Source organism: Callithrix jacchus, chromosome 14 (genome assembly GCF_049354715.1).
Source record: "Callithrix jacchus isolate 240 chromosome 14, calJac240_pri, whole genome shotgun sequence".
In the NCBI taxonomy this organism is placed as follows: domain Eukaryota; kingdom Metazoa; phylum Chordata; class Mammalia; order Primates; family Cebidae; genus Callithrix; species Callithrix jacchus.
Window position 1 is genome coordinate 8,350,662 of NC_133515.1, and position 17,310 is coordinate 8,367,971.

Below are 17,310 nucleotides of genomic sequence, written 5' to 3' on the forward strand. Positions count from 1 at the left end.
TTTCTGGCTCACAGATTTCCATTTATTAAAAAAACCAGCAGGCCAGGTGCAGTGGCTCATGCCTGTAATCCCAGCACTTTGGGAGGCTGAGGCAGGCAGATAACTTGGCGTCAGGAGTTCAAGACCAGCCTGCAACAGGTAGAGACCAGTCTGTCTCTACCAAAAATGTAAAAAAAATTAGCCAGGTGTGTTGTGCACACCTGTAATCCCAGCTACTTGCAAGGCTGAGACAGGAGAATTGCTTGAACCCGGGAGGCGGAGGTTGCAGTGAGCCAAGATCATACCACTGAACCCCAGCCTGGGCAACAGAGTGAGACTCCATCTCAACAAACAAACCAACCAACAAACAAACCCACCAATGAAAGATTCTTTAGCTCTGCTGCAAATACCCATTTGCAGCAGACTGCTCATTTCATATGAAACACTGTAAGAAGTGAGAAATGACAAAGGCAGAGAAAGGTCGTCTACTTTGTCTCTGCTCATTTCAAAAGACAGCTGCTTTCAAAGATTCTTACATTCTGCCTCAATCTTAACACAATCTCTTTTTTGGGACAGGAAGTAAATGCTGACCCTCTTGAGACCTACATTTTACACAGACTTGTGATTCCAATATCGGGAATGCCTTCCACGTGCAGCTGGGCCATGTGAACCTGATTATGAAGTGGAAGGAAATTCTTTCTTGGAGGAAAAGGTCAGAAGGAAGGAGTCTGATGAGGAGTTAAGATGTTTCATTTATAGCCAAGAAGTAGCTTAGGCCCTGAAAGAACCTGCATAAAAATGAGTACACATGTCCTGGGATTGGGACTTTGCTGAGTTTCTCAGGTGAAAAGTGGGAGAAGAATTTGAGGGATTTGCTGAGAGTCCTATCAAAATCAGTTTCTACATTTTTTATCTCATGCCTACACACCTGACTTCTCTGTACTTACACAAAATTCTGGTATTTGTTTTCCTTTTTCTACTCTTTATTCCTTATTTTCTCTCTCTCTTTTAAAAACAGACAGAGTCTCACTCTGTCACCCAGGCTGGAGTGCAGTGGCACCATCACAGCTCACTGCAGCCTTGAACTCCTGGGCTCTAGCAATCCTCCTAGCTCAGCCTCCCAAGTAGGTGGGAGTACAGGCATGCACCACCGCACCTGGCTAGTTTTTACGTTTTATAGAACAAGGTCTTGCTATGTTGCCCAGGTTGGTGTTGAACTCCTGGGCTTAACCGCAGGTCGTGGCCTCCCAAAGTGCTGGGATTACAGGGGTGAGCTACCGAGGTAGGCCTATTCCTTACTCTAGATCAGGAGTGTCCAATCTTTTGGCTTCCCTGGGCTACGCTGGAAGAACTGTCTTGGGCCAGACATAAAATAAGGATAGCTGATGTTGAGCTTAAAAAAAAATCGCAAATTTTCATAATGTTTTAAGAAAGTTTACGAATTTGTGTTGGGCCACCTTCAAAACCGCCCTGGGCCCAGGCGCAGATTGAACAAGCTTACTTTAGATCAGACATGTTAGTGGGAATTCTGATTCTTTTTTTTTTTTGAGACGGAGTTTCGCTCCTTACCCAGGCTGGAGTGCAATGGCGCGATCTCGGCTCACCGTTCCTCCGCCTCCTGGGTTCAGGCAATTCTCCTGCCTCAGCCTCCTGAGTAGCTGGGATTACAGGCATGCGCCACCGTGCCCAGCTAATGTTTTTGTACTTTTAGTAGAGACGGGGTTTCACCATGTTGACCAAGATAGTCTCGATCTCTTGACCTCGTGATCCACCCGCCTCGGCCTCCCAAAGTGCTGGGATTACAGGCGTGAGCCACCGCGCCCGGCCGGGAATTCTGATTCTTTCTAAGTCTCCTGCAACAAAGTTGGCGGGCATTCAGCAAAATGTGCCAGCGGATGTGGATCTCTCCAGGCCCTGCCCTTTCCGCACCCTCGGCGGGCTCTTACCAGCTCCCCTGCGCAGCGGCCTTTTCTCCACCGTCCTTGGCTCCTTTCTGGGGTCCCGCTCTCCTGGGCTGGTGTCGGGGGGCGCGGGCGCCGGCGGGAGCGTGAAGCTCTGCAGAAGCGGCTTCCGGGGCAGGGGCGGCTTAGAGCTGAGCGGCTCCGGGGACCGGGCCTTCCCCTTTCCTTGGTCGCTGGGGGCCCTGGCGCCTCGAAGGGCGGGGGCCGTCCCGAGAGGACACTTTTCCTCCTTCGGGAGTACGGTCAGGGACCTTTCAAGGCGGACCTCGGCACTGGACCTCTTCACACCCTTCCCCTCCTGGGAGGCCCCGTCCCTGTATTTGAGCGAGAGGGAGGTGGACCGAAGCTTGACGGGGAAGGGGTTTCTGTCCTCGCTCGGAGCCAGCTCCTGGGCCGCGGGGCAGGGCTGTCTTGTCCCGGGCGAGGCGGCCACCTCCTGGGGGCTCCTGCGAGGCCCGGCCGGGGTGGCCGCCCTGTCGCCCGAGTCCTGAGGGCCGCACTCCGCGGGCTTCCGAGGGCCGGCTTTCGCGTGCTGGGGCTCGGGGAGCCCCTGGAGGTCGTCGAGGGCCGCCTCGCTCCTCCAGGCCGGGCGGCTGCTCGAGAGGGGCAGGCGGCCGCCGGCGCGTTCCAACGGGCGGGCGGCGCCGGGGCGAGGCCGCGCTCGGCACGAGGACACCGAGAACTTCTTCGCGCCCCGCAGCTCCCCGCCGCCCCTCTCCGCCTTCCGCTCCGGCGCCGCCTCGGCCCGCTCGGCCTTGGGGCGCTCCGGGGCGGCGGCCTCTGCGTTGGAGGAACAGGGACCGGGTTCCCCCGGGGGCGACTTCGTGGCGGCAGGCGGCGGGGATGCGGCAGGGCCCTCGATGGCCGCCGTGGGCCGGTGCTTCAGGCAGCTCTTGGGCATTGGGGGGCTCGGGGCGGGCGCCGCGGAGGGCCCGTTCCCCAGTCTCCTGGGCTCGTTCCCCGCTTTCTCGGGCTCGGTCCCCGCTCTCGCGGGTTCGTTCCACGCTGTCTCGGGTTCGGTCCCCGCTCTCTCTGGCTCGGTCCCCGCTCTCTCGGGTTCGGTCCCCGCTCTCTCGGGCTCCGTCCCTGCTGCTCTCGCCGGCTCGTTCCCAGCTCTCTCGGGTTCGGTCCCCGCTCTCTCGGGTTCGGTCCCCGCTCTCTCGGGTTCGGTCCCCGCTCTCTCGTGCTCGGTTCCTGCTCTCTCGTGCTCAGTTCCTGCTCTCTCGGGCTCGGGCACCGGCCCCGGGGGCCCCTTCTCCTCGTCTGGAGGCACTGGGGCCTTCGGCTCCGATTCCTGCGGGACACTGTGGTCTGGCCAGTCGTCGGGAGCAGAGGGCGCCTCCGAGGTGGCGGCGGGGACAGTCTCTGGGGGCTTCGGGTCCCCCTCGGGGATGGCGGTGGGAGAGGAGCTCCGGACGTTTTCAGGAGCGCAGACCACCTCCTCTGCGGGGTCTGTGGCTGGGGCACACGGCCCTGCGGGAGCCGCCCCCTCCTGCTTTCCGTCGTTGGGACCGAGGTGCTGGGGGCCCGCTGGCGGGGACGGGGGCTCCACGCGGAGAGTGGGGGTCGACTGGGGCTCGGCGAGTTCCGGGGTGTCCAGGCGACTTGAGGGGTCCTCCCCAGGGGTGCCCTCCTCCTCCACGCTGGCCCTGAGCGCCGGGCAGTGCTGCAGGCGGGCGCGTCTGGCACGGGTCCCTCCGGTTGGCGGCAAGGGCGCTGGCGGCCTAGGCTCAGGGCCTCTGTCTGGAGCCACGTCCTGCTGCCCAGAGCTGGGGCTCTCTTCTGGACTGACTTCCAGCAGTGGCTTCTCCTCGTTTTCCTCCTCCTCAGGGGTGCACGTCAAGTCGCTCAGGGATTCAGACTGAGCGCGCTGAGACATGTAAAGAAGAAGAAAAGAAATAAAAAGCACCATCACTATAGCAAATTCCAGGAAGCCGGTCACCTCCCCAGTTTCTTCAAGGCTTATAATGGTTTAGTGACAGCAATATCTCTAAAGCTGGCACTTAAGTAGGCATATACCCACAGATGTCTTTTCTCAGTCTGTATCCTGCTGGTCTACTTGGGCTCACAAGTTTATAAGGAAAATGGCAGATATGCCTCCAAAGTAAATGCCTGCAACTCCTCTGGCAGAGCCGCAAAACCAGTGGACTAGAGAGTAATGCCAAGGGAGGGCAATCAACAGCAGCCAGTGTCTACCATGCTCCGTGCTCCACACTTGTTATTTCATTTAATCATTCATCCCAGTGAGGAAGAGATGATCAGGTCCCTTTTTGCACTTCAGAGCCAGGAGCCCAGAGAAGCCAATACCTTTGTCAAGCCTGGGCGAGCAGGTGGCCCAGCTGAACAGCTGGGGCTCTAGGGCCCTGTGTTCCTCCCAGCCAGTCTCCCATGTCAACACTTCAGGAATCTGCCCTCATAGCAAAGCTAGACTGGTTTTCCTAAAAGATGACTCATATCATGTCAGTAGCTAACCACAGCTTACAGGATAAAATCAAGATTTTCAGCTAAATTTAAAGTCCTAGATTCTCTGGTCTTAAGTTATTTCTTCCACTCCTTACTCAGGTCAAACCAAGCCCCCAACACTGTGCCAGACACTTGGTCTGAGTGACTGCCACCCCCACCCCCTGCCCCCAACCTCCAGGATGCTCTACCAGGACCCCCAAGGACTGCTTCAAACTCTCTCCCTCTATAGGTAGTCTTGACTGTTCCCTGCAGCTTAAGATCCTCCCTTCTCTGGCCTGAAGCCCTACCGGCTTGGCGAACATACACTGCCTTGTGATATTCTTCTTCAGAAAGATCTCTAGAATTCAGATTCCAGTCCAACTTCCTCCTTCTGTCACAAAGTCAGTTCCTGCTCTCTTGGGAAGGAAAGGAGTTACAGGTAACCAAGAATCATTCAGAAGTAACGTGAAAATGACTAAAAGGTTGATGGTGTAGAGGCTGATCTTTTTAGAAAGTTCGTGATATTAGGCCCCAAGAGTCACCCAGGCTATTGCTCTCTCCTTCCCCTTTTCTAAAGCAGGAAATAAGACACTCAGGGATATGTTTGCAATAGGTTTTTCTTCTTGTTGTTTGTTGTTATTAATGTTATTAATATTTTTCATGTCATCTGCTTGCTAATAGAATACAGGATGCCTGGGATGTTTGTGACAATACCTAAGCAAACTCTTAACAAAATGCACAATCATATTCTTTTGGATTTAAAAAGAGGAAGAGGCACAAAGAAAGCTACAAATTCAAAAGCTGCAGGTTCTTGACTTTGCCATGTTGATGGCCTTCTGCTACTACAGGAAACTGCTGATGTTGAAACTTCTTTAGGATGGGGGTCACCTTTTAAAACTGTCAGTCATGGAGCCCACACAAGGCAGCAGAGGGGTCAGCATGGCTGTTGTTTCCCATCCTGGGAAGAGTTAGGGACCGTCTGAAAGCACCTTGATCCCTGAGAGGTGCCAGGCCACAAGGAAGGTCCTTACGATTGGGACCTCATGACCAAAGGGCAAAGGGTGCTGTGGACACCGAAGGACAGAGGCCTCCCACATCATAGGTTCCACAACAGTGGATGAAGGAAAATATGGACACCTCTGAGAACTTAAGATACTCATGCCTGCACCTTACCAAGCAGGGAAGGGAAAAGAGGGAAAAGCCATGGATGTGACAGAGTTTAGATCAAGGAAAGGCTGTGTTTACATGTTTACTCAGACTGACTGCATCAGGTTTTCTCTTACTCTACAAAGTGGGATTCAAGAACTAAGTCAAGTTCAAATGTAAAGAAAGAGGGATACAGCTCTGCACAGATGGGAGCAAGAAGGGAGGCTGCGTTTCCACCTGGAATAGACACCAGGCTTCACTCTGTCACTAAGTCCTGGCCAGGTTGTGGCTGGTTATAAATGCCCTGGCCAGAGCCAAAGACATGCCCGCGGGAGTCATAAATCACAGACTTGAGGGCCAAAAGGGGGCAGGCCCTGGCCCTGTGGTCTCACTCAGCATGAGGACAGGCAGGTCTTGAGTGACTGGACCTTATCACACCTGCACAGCACACAGCCTTTAATTGTACATGCATTGAATGCAGACACATACACGCAAGTACCCTGGTCCCTGCTAGCACATCAGCATGAAGGTAACCCACCTTGCTGCTTCTTCCAACATTAGTCCCCTCAAAAATCTACTCTGCTGGCATGAGTTTAAAGAGCACCTTCCATATGCCCAAAGGAAAACTCGCTCTCTTCAGGGAGTCACTGAAGTCCTGAGTGGTCCCAGCCCACTGTCTCCAGCTGAGGCACCTAGCTTGCCCTGGGTACTTCACCAACACCCCCTAATCATGTCTCGAGGGACGAACAGAGGACATTAGCCTGTGAGCGTCTCTTTTTCAGCACTGTCATTCTCTGTGGCCAGGCTGGCCCCAACTTCAGCGGGGAGGCATGACAGTGCCCATGAAGTAGGGGAGAGGGAACAACCCTATGTGAACCTTGAACCTGCTGGTAAATGAAACGAAAGTATTCCATGAACCAGTTTCTCAGCTTCTAGGACTAGGAGGTAATGACACCCAAGGCAGCACACCCAAAGAGGGGTCTGTCCTTCTGAGGCCTGCTCCCCATGCTACTGAGTAGGCCTTTGCCCAAGGCAGGTGTACACACTAGTGTTTCAGCTTCTTTCATTCACTCATTTGTTAATTCACTCATTCATTTGTTCAATCATTCATCCGTTTAACATCTCTGTGACTAGAAATGTTCTAAGGACTGAAAGTACAGCCAGGACGGGGTCTCAAAGAAGACTGGCAATAAGAGCACATCCATTTACAAAAATCACTTTTCATGTGGCAAGTGCTCCTAAGGAATTGAATGGGCAGGGTGAGCTTCTTTGGGGGACTGTCAGGCCCCAAAGCTGGGCCACAGCAGCACCAATGCCTGAGGCTAGAAGCAGCTCATGAGCTCAAGAGGCAGAAAGGTGGCCAGAGCACTGATTGAGAAAGAGGGTAAAAAGCCTGGGGCGTAGGCAGTACCTGATATGTCAGGCCTGAAATGTGGACTTTACACTGAGTGCAGGGGGAAGGCAACCAGTATTCAATAGTGACTGTGTAAGAAATGATGGATGGATGGATGGATGGATGGATGGATGGATGGATGGATGGAGCGTTTCTGCAAGGGAGAGACAGATCTGGTTTATGTTTAAAAGGATGAGAAACTTCAGCTCCTGCAGCATGGCTCCATCAACTGTGGGGTGCTCAGAGGGGATATGAGACCTTATGCGGGGGAGTTAGGTAGGTTGGGGGTGTGTGTCGGGTGGGGGTACCAAGCCTGCCTGGCCTGCCTCCGTGTGGAGAAGGAAACCCAATTACCGATGAGAGCCGCCTCATTTTACTTGACCGCTGGTTGCGGGGCTTGACCTGGAGCTTGTGCTTAGCTGCAGAGTTGTCCAGGCAGGAGGAGGATTCTGGAGGGTAACTGAAGTCAGCCACTGGTGCCAGGCTGCTGTCCGAGGTCCGGACGGAGACAGTGCTGTCACTCACATGGTCTGGAGACACGACAGAGACCTTCATGGGACAAGGAACAAATACACTGAGCATGAGCTTCACCATGTGAAATAAGGACAACCAACGCAACAATGCTCTGTTCTGCCCAGGCTTGGTCTTCCCACAGTCTCCGGCTTTACATATGTGGAAATACTTTTTTTTTTTTTGCAGGGAGGGGGTTGGTCGGAGTATTGCTCTGTCACCTAGGCTAGAATGCTGCAGTGGTGTGATCTCGGCTCACTGCAACCTCCACTTCCCGGGTTCAAGCAATTCTCCTGCCTCATCCTCCTGAGTAGCCCAGATTACAGGCACACGCCACAACACCCAGCTAATTTTTGTATTGTTAGTAGAGACGGGGTTTCACCATGATGGCCAGGATGGTCCTGAACTCCTGACCTTGTGATCTGCCTGCCTTGGCCTCCCAAAGTGCTGGGATCACAGGCATGAGCTACCAGGCCCGACCAATACTTTCAACTTGACTCTAAACAAGGAAGGGTCTAGGATGCTCCTGGAGACAGGAGTTTAAAGTGTGGGGCCAACTCCTAGAAACCTGTCACTCCTTCCTGAAACCATGAAGAAAACTTGTGTCTCAGGGTTCCCTGTAATCCTCCTGTGGCAGCTGGCACAGGCACTTCAGACAAAAGAGCTTTCTCTGACAAAGCACACCAGCCCGATTTGTCCGGGGCACAGTCACTGGTCCTGACTCTGGAAGCTAAGAGGAAGGTTCAGAGCTGTGATTTTAGTGCCAAGCCCACTGTCCAGCACTCCATCACTGGAGCCTTGCTGGTTCATCCTAGGTTTCTGGGTACTCATGTGTCCTCTTGAAGAAATGTGGGTGGAAGTTGCCATCTGTTAAGTTACAGGTATTTTACTCATTTTTACTTCAGCAAGGAAGAATTGACAGCAAAGGGTAACCATGTCAACTGGGACAAAGGGATGCTGGCAGTCATGTGGAAGAATGAGGGCAATACCCAAAGATCCCTGTGCCCAGAACTTGGTCAGCTCCACTACTGAGTGAGGTCGAAGTGGGCTCCCCTGCAGACAGGAGTAGGCATGAAACTCAGAGCACCTGTGAGCACATGCAGCCCAGATGAGGGACGAGGTGCACAGGGAAACTCAGAGGTGACGGGCTTTTCATATAATTCTGTGATCTTTAAGCAAGCTTTCTATTTAAGCATGATGGGCAGTATTAGTGTCAGGTTTCCATTTAACTTAAGAATAGAATTTTATTCACACAACAATTCAGTAACACCTCATGAAAACAGTGAACGAGGCAGTGAGATAACACACCAGTGCCATCCCCAGTGGCAAGCTCCCAGGGCCATGGGCACATCCACTGTTTCTTTTCCATAACCCTGGGACCCCACACAGAGCAGGTGCCCAGTGGCCTTTGCTAACCCTGACAGGGAATCATAAAGATGACTGTACTGGAGAGATGGGCTCCGACGTGGGAGGAACAACCTCTCCCTGTTTACATGAAGGCCTCTCCTATTTTCTAATAAAAGTGTAAGTTTATCCATGTAAACAAGGAGGAGATAATTACTAACATGGGGGAGAAGGGGCTAAAAGTGGACATAATCTACGTAAATTCTATTTTAGCTATTCCTATACCTACAGGAATAAAGTGAAAAAAAAAAAGGTATGCTAAAAATAAGCCGTAAGTCTCCGGGCCATGACTACATATGTGCCTGTGGCTTTGGTTCTTGCTGTGGTCACTGACGACTCAGGAAGTCGCCTTAGACTGGGAAATCAATACCTTTCCCAGATAGTCTTCCTTAAAGGTCACAAACAGGATGTGTACATTAAAAAAAAAAAACATACAGAATCTGTAATATTTACCCATGTCTAGAGGAACAATGTATAAACATTTGGTTAAAAAAAAAAAATCTCACTGCCTGGGACTCATGAAAACAGACAAGATGAACCACTTTGCAAGTGCAGTGAGAATGATCATGGTGCCTGTGACAATAATACCCCTGACTGCTCCTCTATAAGCCCAATGCCCTGAAGGCTCCAAAGGATAAACAGCAGGCCCTCCTCCCTGTGGGCCACCCTGTGTCTGTCCTGCCTGGGCAGATGTCCTGGGCTCAGGCCCACTCTGGCCCCTGGGCTAGGGGACCTTGGCATGGAGCTTAATTCCCCTGACCTGTGTCCCAGGTACAAGCTCTCCCCCACTAGGGAACTCAACTCCTCTGGTCTCAGAACTCTCACTTCTGTTTCTACTGTTGCTCTGAGAGATCTTTGGGTCTGGAAAGACCCCCATCTTCATGATCAAGGAGAATCATGTCTGTTGTTGATCTGTGATCTAAATACGTGGAGTGGGCTAGGACCATGAGGAAGAGATGAAGGCTGGGAAGCTGGATTCATGGGTGGGCTGGTAGCACCCAGAACATTCACCTCTGTATGGCTTGCTTCTAGTCACCCAATTTTTCCTGAAATCTGTGCTTCTGGATGATTCTGAAAGCAGAAAATTTAAAAGCCTAGCATGTGGCTCTTTGTTGCAGGGAAGGCAGCTCAAAGGGCCCAGAGAAAATGGCCTGGGGTTCAGAAGCTTTTCATGGGTGGCCCTGAGTGACAGGTGCTTTAGGATGTGTGTCCTCAAAAAGAGGGGCTCAGTCACTGAAGAGTGAGCTGGGGGTAGTTCATGCAGGAAGGGCCACTGGACAGGAAACAGGGGCACCTGGATGTTCCAGGGGCAAAGAGAAGCCACTGGTCCTACTGGAAGGAGCAGTGCTGGTCTACCCAGTCTCATCTCATCCCCCGAAAACTCTCTGAGCCAAAACCCTCTGAAGACACAGATTCCAAGAGGTGATGAGCCTGCCCGAGGCCAACCTCTGGAGCTGTGGGCATGTATTTGTTCATTTGCCACCAGATCTGTGTTCCCTCCCCATCTTTCCTTCCCACATCACCAGGAGCAAAATGACTCAGAGCCCTGCCAGTTTATCACCCTCTACCTGGCATGTCCTGCTTTGTAGCAGGACACTGAGAATATGACCCATTAGACATCATTTTATCTTAAAAACCACCAAGCAAATTTTCATCAGTTATGACACTTGGTAATAAAATTTGAAAAATTATTCCATATATTTCCCAAAAAACTTACTCTATCAGGAAACATCACCCTGGTTATAACATTAAATACTTGCTACTAAAGACTCCTTTTACCACAATACATTTCTCTGTCTATGTGGGCCTGTGTAAGGTGTAAACATGGGAGAACATTAAACAGCCTCCATCCATCCTTTTGGGGCCAGAGGCACTATTTTATCAAACACAACATATTCTACAAGCCCATTTTAAAGAGTGTGTTGTTTTTCCCTCTCAATTGACCAATTATGCATAAAAACTTTCAGGCCTCAAAATGCAATCATTGTTTCTTCAAAACAATGAAGACAGTAAAGATTACACTTTTGGCTTTTAAGTCTTAAAGGTCCAAATTTTGGTTTCCTATGAAGCTAGCAGATTGTCCATGTTACCCAAAAATTGATAAAATCTCAAAACTTTTTTTTTTTTTTTTAAATAAAGGACCAACCACAGAAGGTGGTTGTGCTGTGAGAGATAAGGTCAGCCTGGCCCAGCCGAGCCAGCTGTGGAATTTGTGCCTCATGGTGTCACACGGGGTTGGAGACAGGCTTGCTCTTCAATGGATGGGTTAGAAACGACCTCTCCTCTTACTGCCTATCCTGGCTAAAGTTAGAGAACTGGGATGCTGTGAGAGTTAGAGATCTGTGGGATGGGAAGGGGGAGTCCATCTATGATGAGGAATCAGGCAGCTCACAACAGACTCTTCCTACTGCCTAGCCCAGAAATACGCAAAGTCACATCCGCTCCTGACAGGAAGACGCTGAAATCGCACATATGAGTTTTGAGGTGTTAGGGGGTACAGGGTTGGCTTGGTGGAGTCTATGAAATAGGCCATACCATCCTCTTCATCCTCTCTTCCTTCTGCTCAAGGCTGGAGAGCAGGCCTGGGTAGCCCACTGTCCTCAGACCCTGCTCCTGGAATGAGCAGGGACAGCTTTGCCCCCGAGCAGAATTCTGGAGAGAATAATTCTCTAGTTGGGTTCACGTCAGTCCCCACCCCACACACTCAGCCCCATCACAGTCCTTCTGCCTTTTTTTATCAGTGATGTTTTGGGAATTCACAACCACACACAAAAATTTTGTGTGGCAGGGTTTATAGGTGTGCACGTTGAAGTGGCTTCTGAACAGAATTCAGAGCAGCACAGAATCTGCAAGGCAGTGGGTTACGAGGAACACGCCCCCTTCACTGCCAATGGCCCCTTGAGCAGGCCAGAGGTGACAGGGCTCCAGGGGCAGGTGTGTGGCTATAAAAAAGTAAACTCTGGCCTTCATTTGTTTTCCAAGTGTCAGGATAACATGACTCCAACTCTATCCATCCCCCACAGCTAGGCTTGTCTACATGGGAACGATGACCACCTATTTGTAACATTTATGTGCAAGTACATTGTATGAGCATTCAGTGTTCTTACCACAATAACGTAAAGAATTTAAAACGTGGCAACATCACTAGCTATGTTGTTTATTCATGAGAAAGAGCTTAGTTCCTTGCCTGCAACCCCCCTCACCCCGCCCCTTGGTTTCTAATGGGGACGGTGGTTTTTGGGACCGGTTCTTCCACCTTGCTGAGTTCATCAGTTCCTCTCTTGCTTGTCAGCCTTTCCCTGCTGCCCTGTTTGCAGCAACACAGCACATTACTACTTGCACGCCAACAGCGCCTCAGGGTCACAGGCTCAGACACCGGAGACCATCAGAGCCTCAACTGTCACATGCTCACTATTCCCCCCTCCCACCAGCCAAATGTCAGGGCAACAGAAAACAGACACAATGTGTTTCCCTTCTTCTAACTGGGGTTCTGGGTCTAGTCATCTGCTCACACAGGAAAGACTAGGGAGAGGGTTGATTCCGGGTTAATTTTATCGACCTATCATCCTCATTAAAAAAAGTCACCAAAACCAGTCTCCTAACCAGACCCGAATTTCTACTCAAAGAATGAAAATAAACACATCTCAAGGGCTGACTGTAGGCTCTAGTGACCCAGTCAGCCACACCACACACAGCCTCTAGTGACCCAGTCAGCCACGCCACGCACAGCCTCACCTATCCATGGAGCTCTCAGGGGCACACACAAGGGATCCCAGAGCTCCAGCGCCCTCCACGGCAGGTGCGGATGGAGACAGGCAGCAGCACAGGCCATACTTGCCTTTATAGTTGTGCCAGGACCCACGTCGTGCAGCAGGGACATCTCTGGGGGGCTCCTGGGCAGCCCGTCGTCCTCAGAGCTCATGCCGGCGTCCTCTCCCCGCTTGGCAGGAAGTCCCCCTGGAGGAGGTGGTGGTCCCATTTTCACATTACACTGTATTTTTAACTAGATTGGAATAAAGAACATGTGCTCTTATTTTTATCAATGATATTTATCAACAAATCCTCCTGTTCTAACTCATTCATGCTGGAAATGTCTTCAGTGTTTTGGCATGATGCAGAGAACTAACTGAACGTGCATCTACCGCCAGCTCTTCCACTGCCATCTCTTCTTTCTTTATCTAAGAATGAGTCGAGTAACTCAGTTGGTGTGTCCTGGGAGAGCTGTCATGTATGTGATTCTACTTTACGGCATATCAAATAAACCAAGTAGAAACCATTTAAAAACTTTTCGGTGGATATTTGACTTGCATACGACCAAAGAAACATTTACCTGCAGAGCTTTAATCCGATCACACACATTTTCTTGGGAAAACACCCGCACAGGCCGAGTGGGGTCCTGTCCGGACTCAGGAATGAAAATACTGTCATGAGACAGGGCCCGGCTGCCCATCGTGCTCCTCGACTCCCTAGGATAAAACAGCCACTGTGAGACTCTGCCCATCTCCATCTTACTGACCGCCAGGGGGGCTCAGAATGAGAAAGGGGTATCTGGGTTAACAGAACATCATACAACACTCCCTCTGCTGCGTTTACATTTCAGTGGTCCCTGACTTCAGTTTATCCACACACTATCAAATGCCAGTCAACTATTTGGAGCATTGTAGAGATAGGAATTTTACTAGGAGAGCTAAAGGGTGTGTGAATTCTTTTTATCGGTGGAAAACCCAAGGTTTGACAAGGTGTGAAGTGTAAGATAGCACGCCTGCAGAGGGAAGGGGCTGGCACAGGCCAGCTTCTGAGGAGGCCTGTCCCGGCTGCCCTGGGGAGGGTGAGGTCACATCTTGCAGGCAAACATGCAGCCCCTCCATGGGTTGAAGGCTGTGTGAGTGCAGCAGGCTGAGGTCCTGCCTGATGAATGCATCTTCATAAGACAGACCAAGACATAGATTAGTGGCTTGTTTGAAATGAGAACTGCAAATCTGCAAAGCCAAGGCCTCTTTTTATGACCTGGCACCATCTGTGTGAGCAAAACCTCTGTGCCTACCCAGATCCTGGAGTAGAGATGGTGGCCTTTGTCATCACTGTTCCAGCCCCTTCCTCGGCTCTGAGCTTAAGAATCTGATCTGGGGCTGAAACCCACAGGACATTCACAAAATGTCCTAAAAGGATGTGGGAATTAGCTGTCAGATTTTCCTAGCAGTGGCAGCTGCCTGAACAATAGGTGGAAGGAGATGACTGAGACCCGATGATGAAGGAAGGAAAGCCCGCCTTTGCACATGCTGGACATCTTGTGTGCCCCACCCCACCCCCACCCTCCTGCTACTCCCCTACCCTGAGCATCCTGTCCACTGTGCGGCATTAAGAACTCTACCCCATTGTAGATCAAACTGTGTTGGTTAATAATGCTTCCTTCTAATTAAACTCTCATGCCTGCAACAGTAAGCTTGTAAGTGGGAACCCACGGTTCCCAGGATGTGTGTGTCCTCACATGCCAGGGAAGGAACCATGCCAACTGATGGAATCAGGTCCTCCCTGCCAAGGGCAGCTCTTAACCCAAAGGTCACACACACACCTGGATTTCCCTTCCCCAGTAGACAGCCCATGGCCCACATCCTTTGGGGACCACAATCACCACCCAAGCACCTCCATTTTGGATGTAACAAGGAGCAGAGCCAGCATAAAGAGGTCGCCGCAAAGATGCGCGGGCAAAAACACAAAATGGCAGGTGCGCAAGGCCACTCACTACAGCAATATTCAGAAGAGCGAAAGACGGGAAATACCTAATGCCCCTCAGTAGGCATCTAACTGAATCAACCACAGAATGTCATATGATGGAGGACTCCACAGCTGGTTGGAGGGGCAGGAAGGTTCTCTACATGCTGCATACAGGCATCATCAGATTCTACTAAGTGAAATAATTCACAACCACTGCAGAATAACACAATGTTCACAGTATGTCAGCACTGCGTGGAAAAGGGGGCATGGATATTATCTGAAAATGTGTGTGTGTTTCTTATATTTAAAAAAATGAAAACGGAAAAATAAATAACAAATATGTAAAAGTGGTTTTTTTTAGGGGGAAGGAAGGACTAGATGAGGCGACATGGTACAAAGATACCTACATTTACAACTTTGTCTTTGAAACTATGTGAACGTTTTATATAATTAAAAGACCAAATCAAAAAGAGAAATGAAAGAATCTCTAAAACTAGAAAACAAACACAAACAAATCTGGTTTTATATCATATTATTAGCATGACAAGACAGCTTCGACTTCACATCCAAGATAGAATACATTCTAGGAACAACGGCAAGAGAACCAAAGACATCAAACTGTATTCACTGATCTTATTCGTAGTACTAATGATTAAAAATCAAAAATATTACATTGCACTCTGTAGATTTATTCGCAGTAACACTATTATAAGACACCATGCAGAGAAGCATTTATAATATTTTTAACTTCCATGTAGGAAAGGAGATAAGGAAATTATTATAAATCTATGACAGGTTAAAGAAAATGAGTCATTTTGTCAATATCATAAGGAGCCCTGATTTCCAGTGTAAGAGAAAAGAGAATACAAAGAATTAAAGAAGTAAAAATGTTGTCTTATTAAACTTGAATTGGAAATATCAGCAAATTAATGATTAATTTTTCTCTTGAAAAATAAAGTATTTCCTAGCTATAGCCACTGGAAAGGTCTAGAAGCAGTGATAGCCAATTAGTAATCATTGCTCCCTGGCAGCTGGACTGAGGTCTTTAAAAGCCATTTCACACCACGAGGAGCGGGCCAGGGCCCTGTGGGAAAAAAGTGTTGATTCCAGGTCAGGGGAAGAAAATATACTAACTAAACCTGAGATTTCTCATTGGGCAATAAAGTAAGGAAGCCATCAAAGATGAATGGGGTCATGTCAAAAGACCCCAGGAGCAAATTTGAAGTGACTCTCAACAGCCTAAGATGGAACAACTTGAGCATTAAAATGAATAAAGACTGCCATGGATTAAAGCAAATCATATATACAAAAAGTAATGCATTCCTAATGATATTTGGATAAAAAGAAAAAAAAAAACAAAACCCGCTGCCATTGTTGGGAGTTGCTAGGGGACCATGTCATTACTCTGAGGGTGGATCGATAAAAGGAGAGCCTGACTTTACAAATTGTGTTTCAGAGCAAACAAGCAATTGATGAAGGAAAGTTCTCATTGAAGAATTTCAGTTAGCAAGTATACAGTGAATGACAGAAGAATCACCACTTTGTGACAAAATAATAGATCATCTGCGGGTGTTAAAACCATCAGGTGAAGGCTGGTAGAGGGACCACAATGACACCCTGAACCCCCTGCTCAGAAAGCATGTGACTCACGACGGGATGTGACAACACCCAGCACCTGCTTGAACCGAACAGAATCTAGATCCACCGAATGATGTAGTGGGAATTGGGAGAATATAGGAAAGAGTTGAATCACATCAAGGGAAGCAAAGCCAGAATATGGGACATTCTGCAGGGCACATGGCCCTGCTCTTCCTTCAGATCAATGGCATGAAACAAAGGGAGGAGGGCAAAAGGAAACTGTTATAGATTAAGAGACTTAAGAAGCACAACTGCACAGACATAGACATGATAAATGGGCGTCACTTTCTTCAACCCACGGGGTCCCATGTGGTTTGCTAGCACTAATGTGCCTTAGTAAATGGAGCTGTTTTGTCCACAGTGATGGATGAGAAGTTGCCGCAGACTCTCCCACAGGCCAAACAGTACTTGCCTCTTCCTCTGTGCTGCTCTCTAAAAATGTCATTTGCACTTCCCAGGCCTCATCATGCCCCACCCCCAATCTTCCTTGCTTAGCATCAAAACCAGCAAACTGTTACCAGTCACTGAGGACCAGCTCCCTACAAGGTGCTGGGAATATCAAGATAAAAAGCACACAGTTTCCACTTTCCATGGGCTGCTGTGACAGGATGGACACCAGCAAGTGGACAGCCATTTCACACCACGAGCCAATTCACCCTAGCTTGCCCCCCTGGCTGGGTTCCTGTCTGTGGTTGGAGGGGCCACTCCCAGGCCTGTCTCTCCAATACCAGAACTGTGTGCTCCATCCAGTCAAGAGACAGGGGTGGATGGGGTGGGTGTTAGAGTTTCCCTGGGGCTTGCAAAGTGATGACACTGAATAATTAGTATTATTATCATGATAACATCTCACTCCCTAAGAGTTCGGAGCACCACCTACAAAAATGCACAGTGTATCCCTTCCGCACTTCACACGGTGCAACATGAGTCTATTACATTCCTTGCTAGCACTAAAGGCAAGCAAAACCAAAAAAACAAACCCGAAACTGAAAAAAAGAAAAAAAAAAAAAAAATTCCAATCTTTTCTTTCCAGTCATCTGGTGCCACCAAGTGGCCAATAAAATTTCTACTCCTTTAAAAAACAGGCCAGGAGGCTGGGGAGGAGGGGAGAGCAGGGGTGGGAAC

At 49.7% G+C, this 17,310-nt stretch overlaps 1 protein-coding gene across 9 annotated transcripts in view; it reads right to left on the reverse strand.

The window, feature by feature from the left end:
• CRACDL (CRACD like) overlaps positions 1–17,310 on the reverse strand; it is a 146,994-nt gene that overhangs the window by 25,404 nt on the left and 104,280 nt on the right. For all 9 annotated transcript variants that reach the window (XR_013526319.1, XR_013526318.1, XR_008476192.2 and 6 more), the window contains exons 4-7: positions 13,166–13,301; positions 12,674–12,838; positions 7,276–7,470; positions 1,926–3,810 (exon numbers count right to left, since the gene is read on the reverse strand). Coding sequence is in view for 5 of the 9 variants with exons in the window: in XM_078348747.1 (XP_078204873.1) it covers positions 1,926–3,810; positions 7,276–7,470; positions 12,674–12,838; positions 13,166–13,301 (2,381 nt within the window). In the remaining 4 variants the exon portion in view is untranslated. The remainder of the gene's footprint in view (positions 1–1,925; positions 3,811–7,275; positions 7,471–12,673; positions 12,839–13,165; positions 13,302–17,310) is intronic.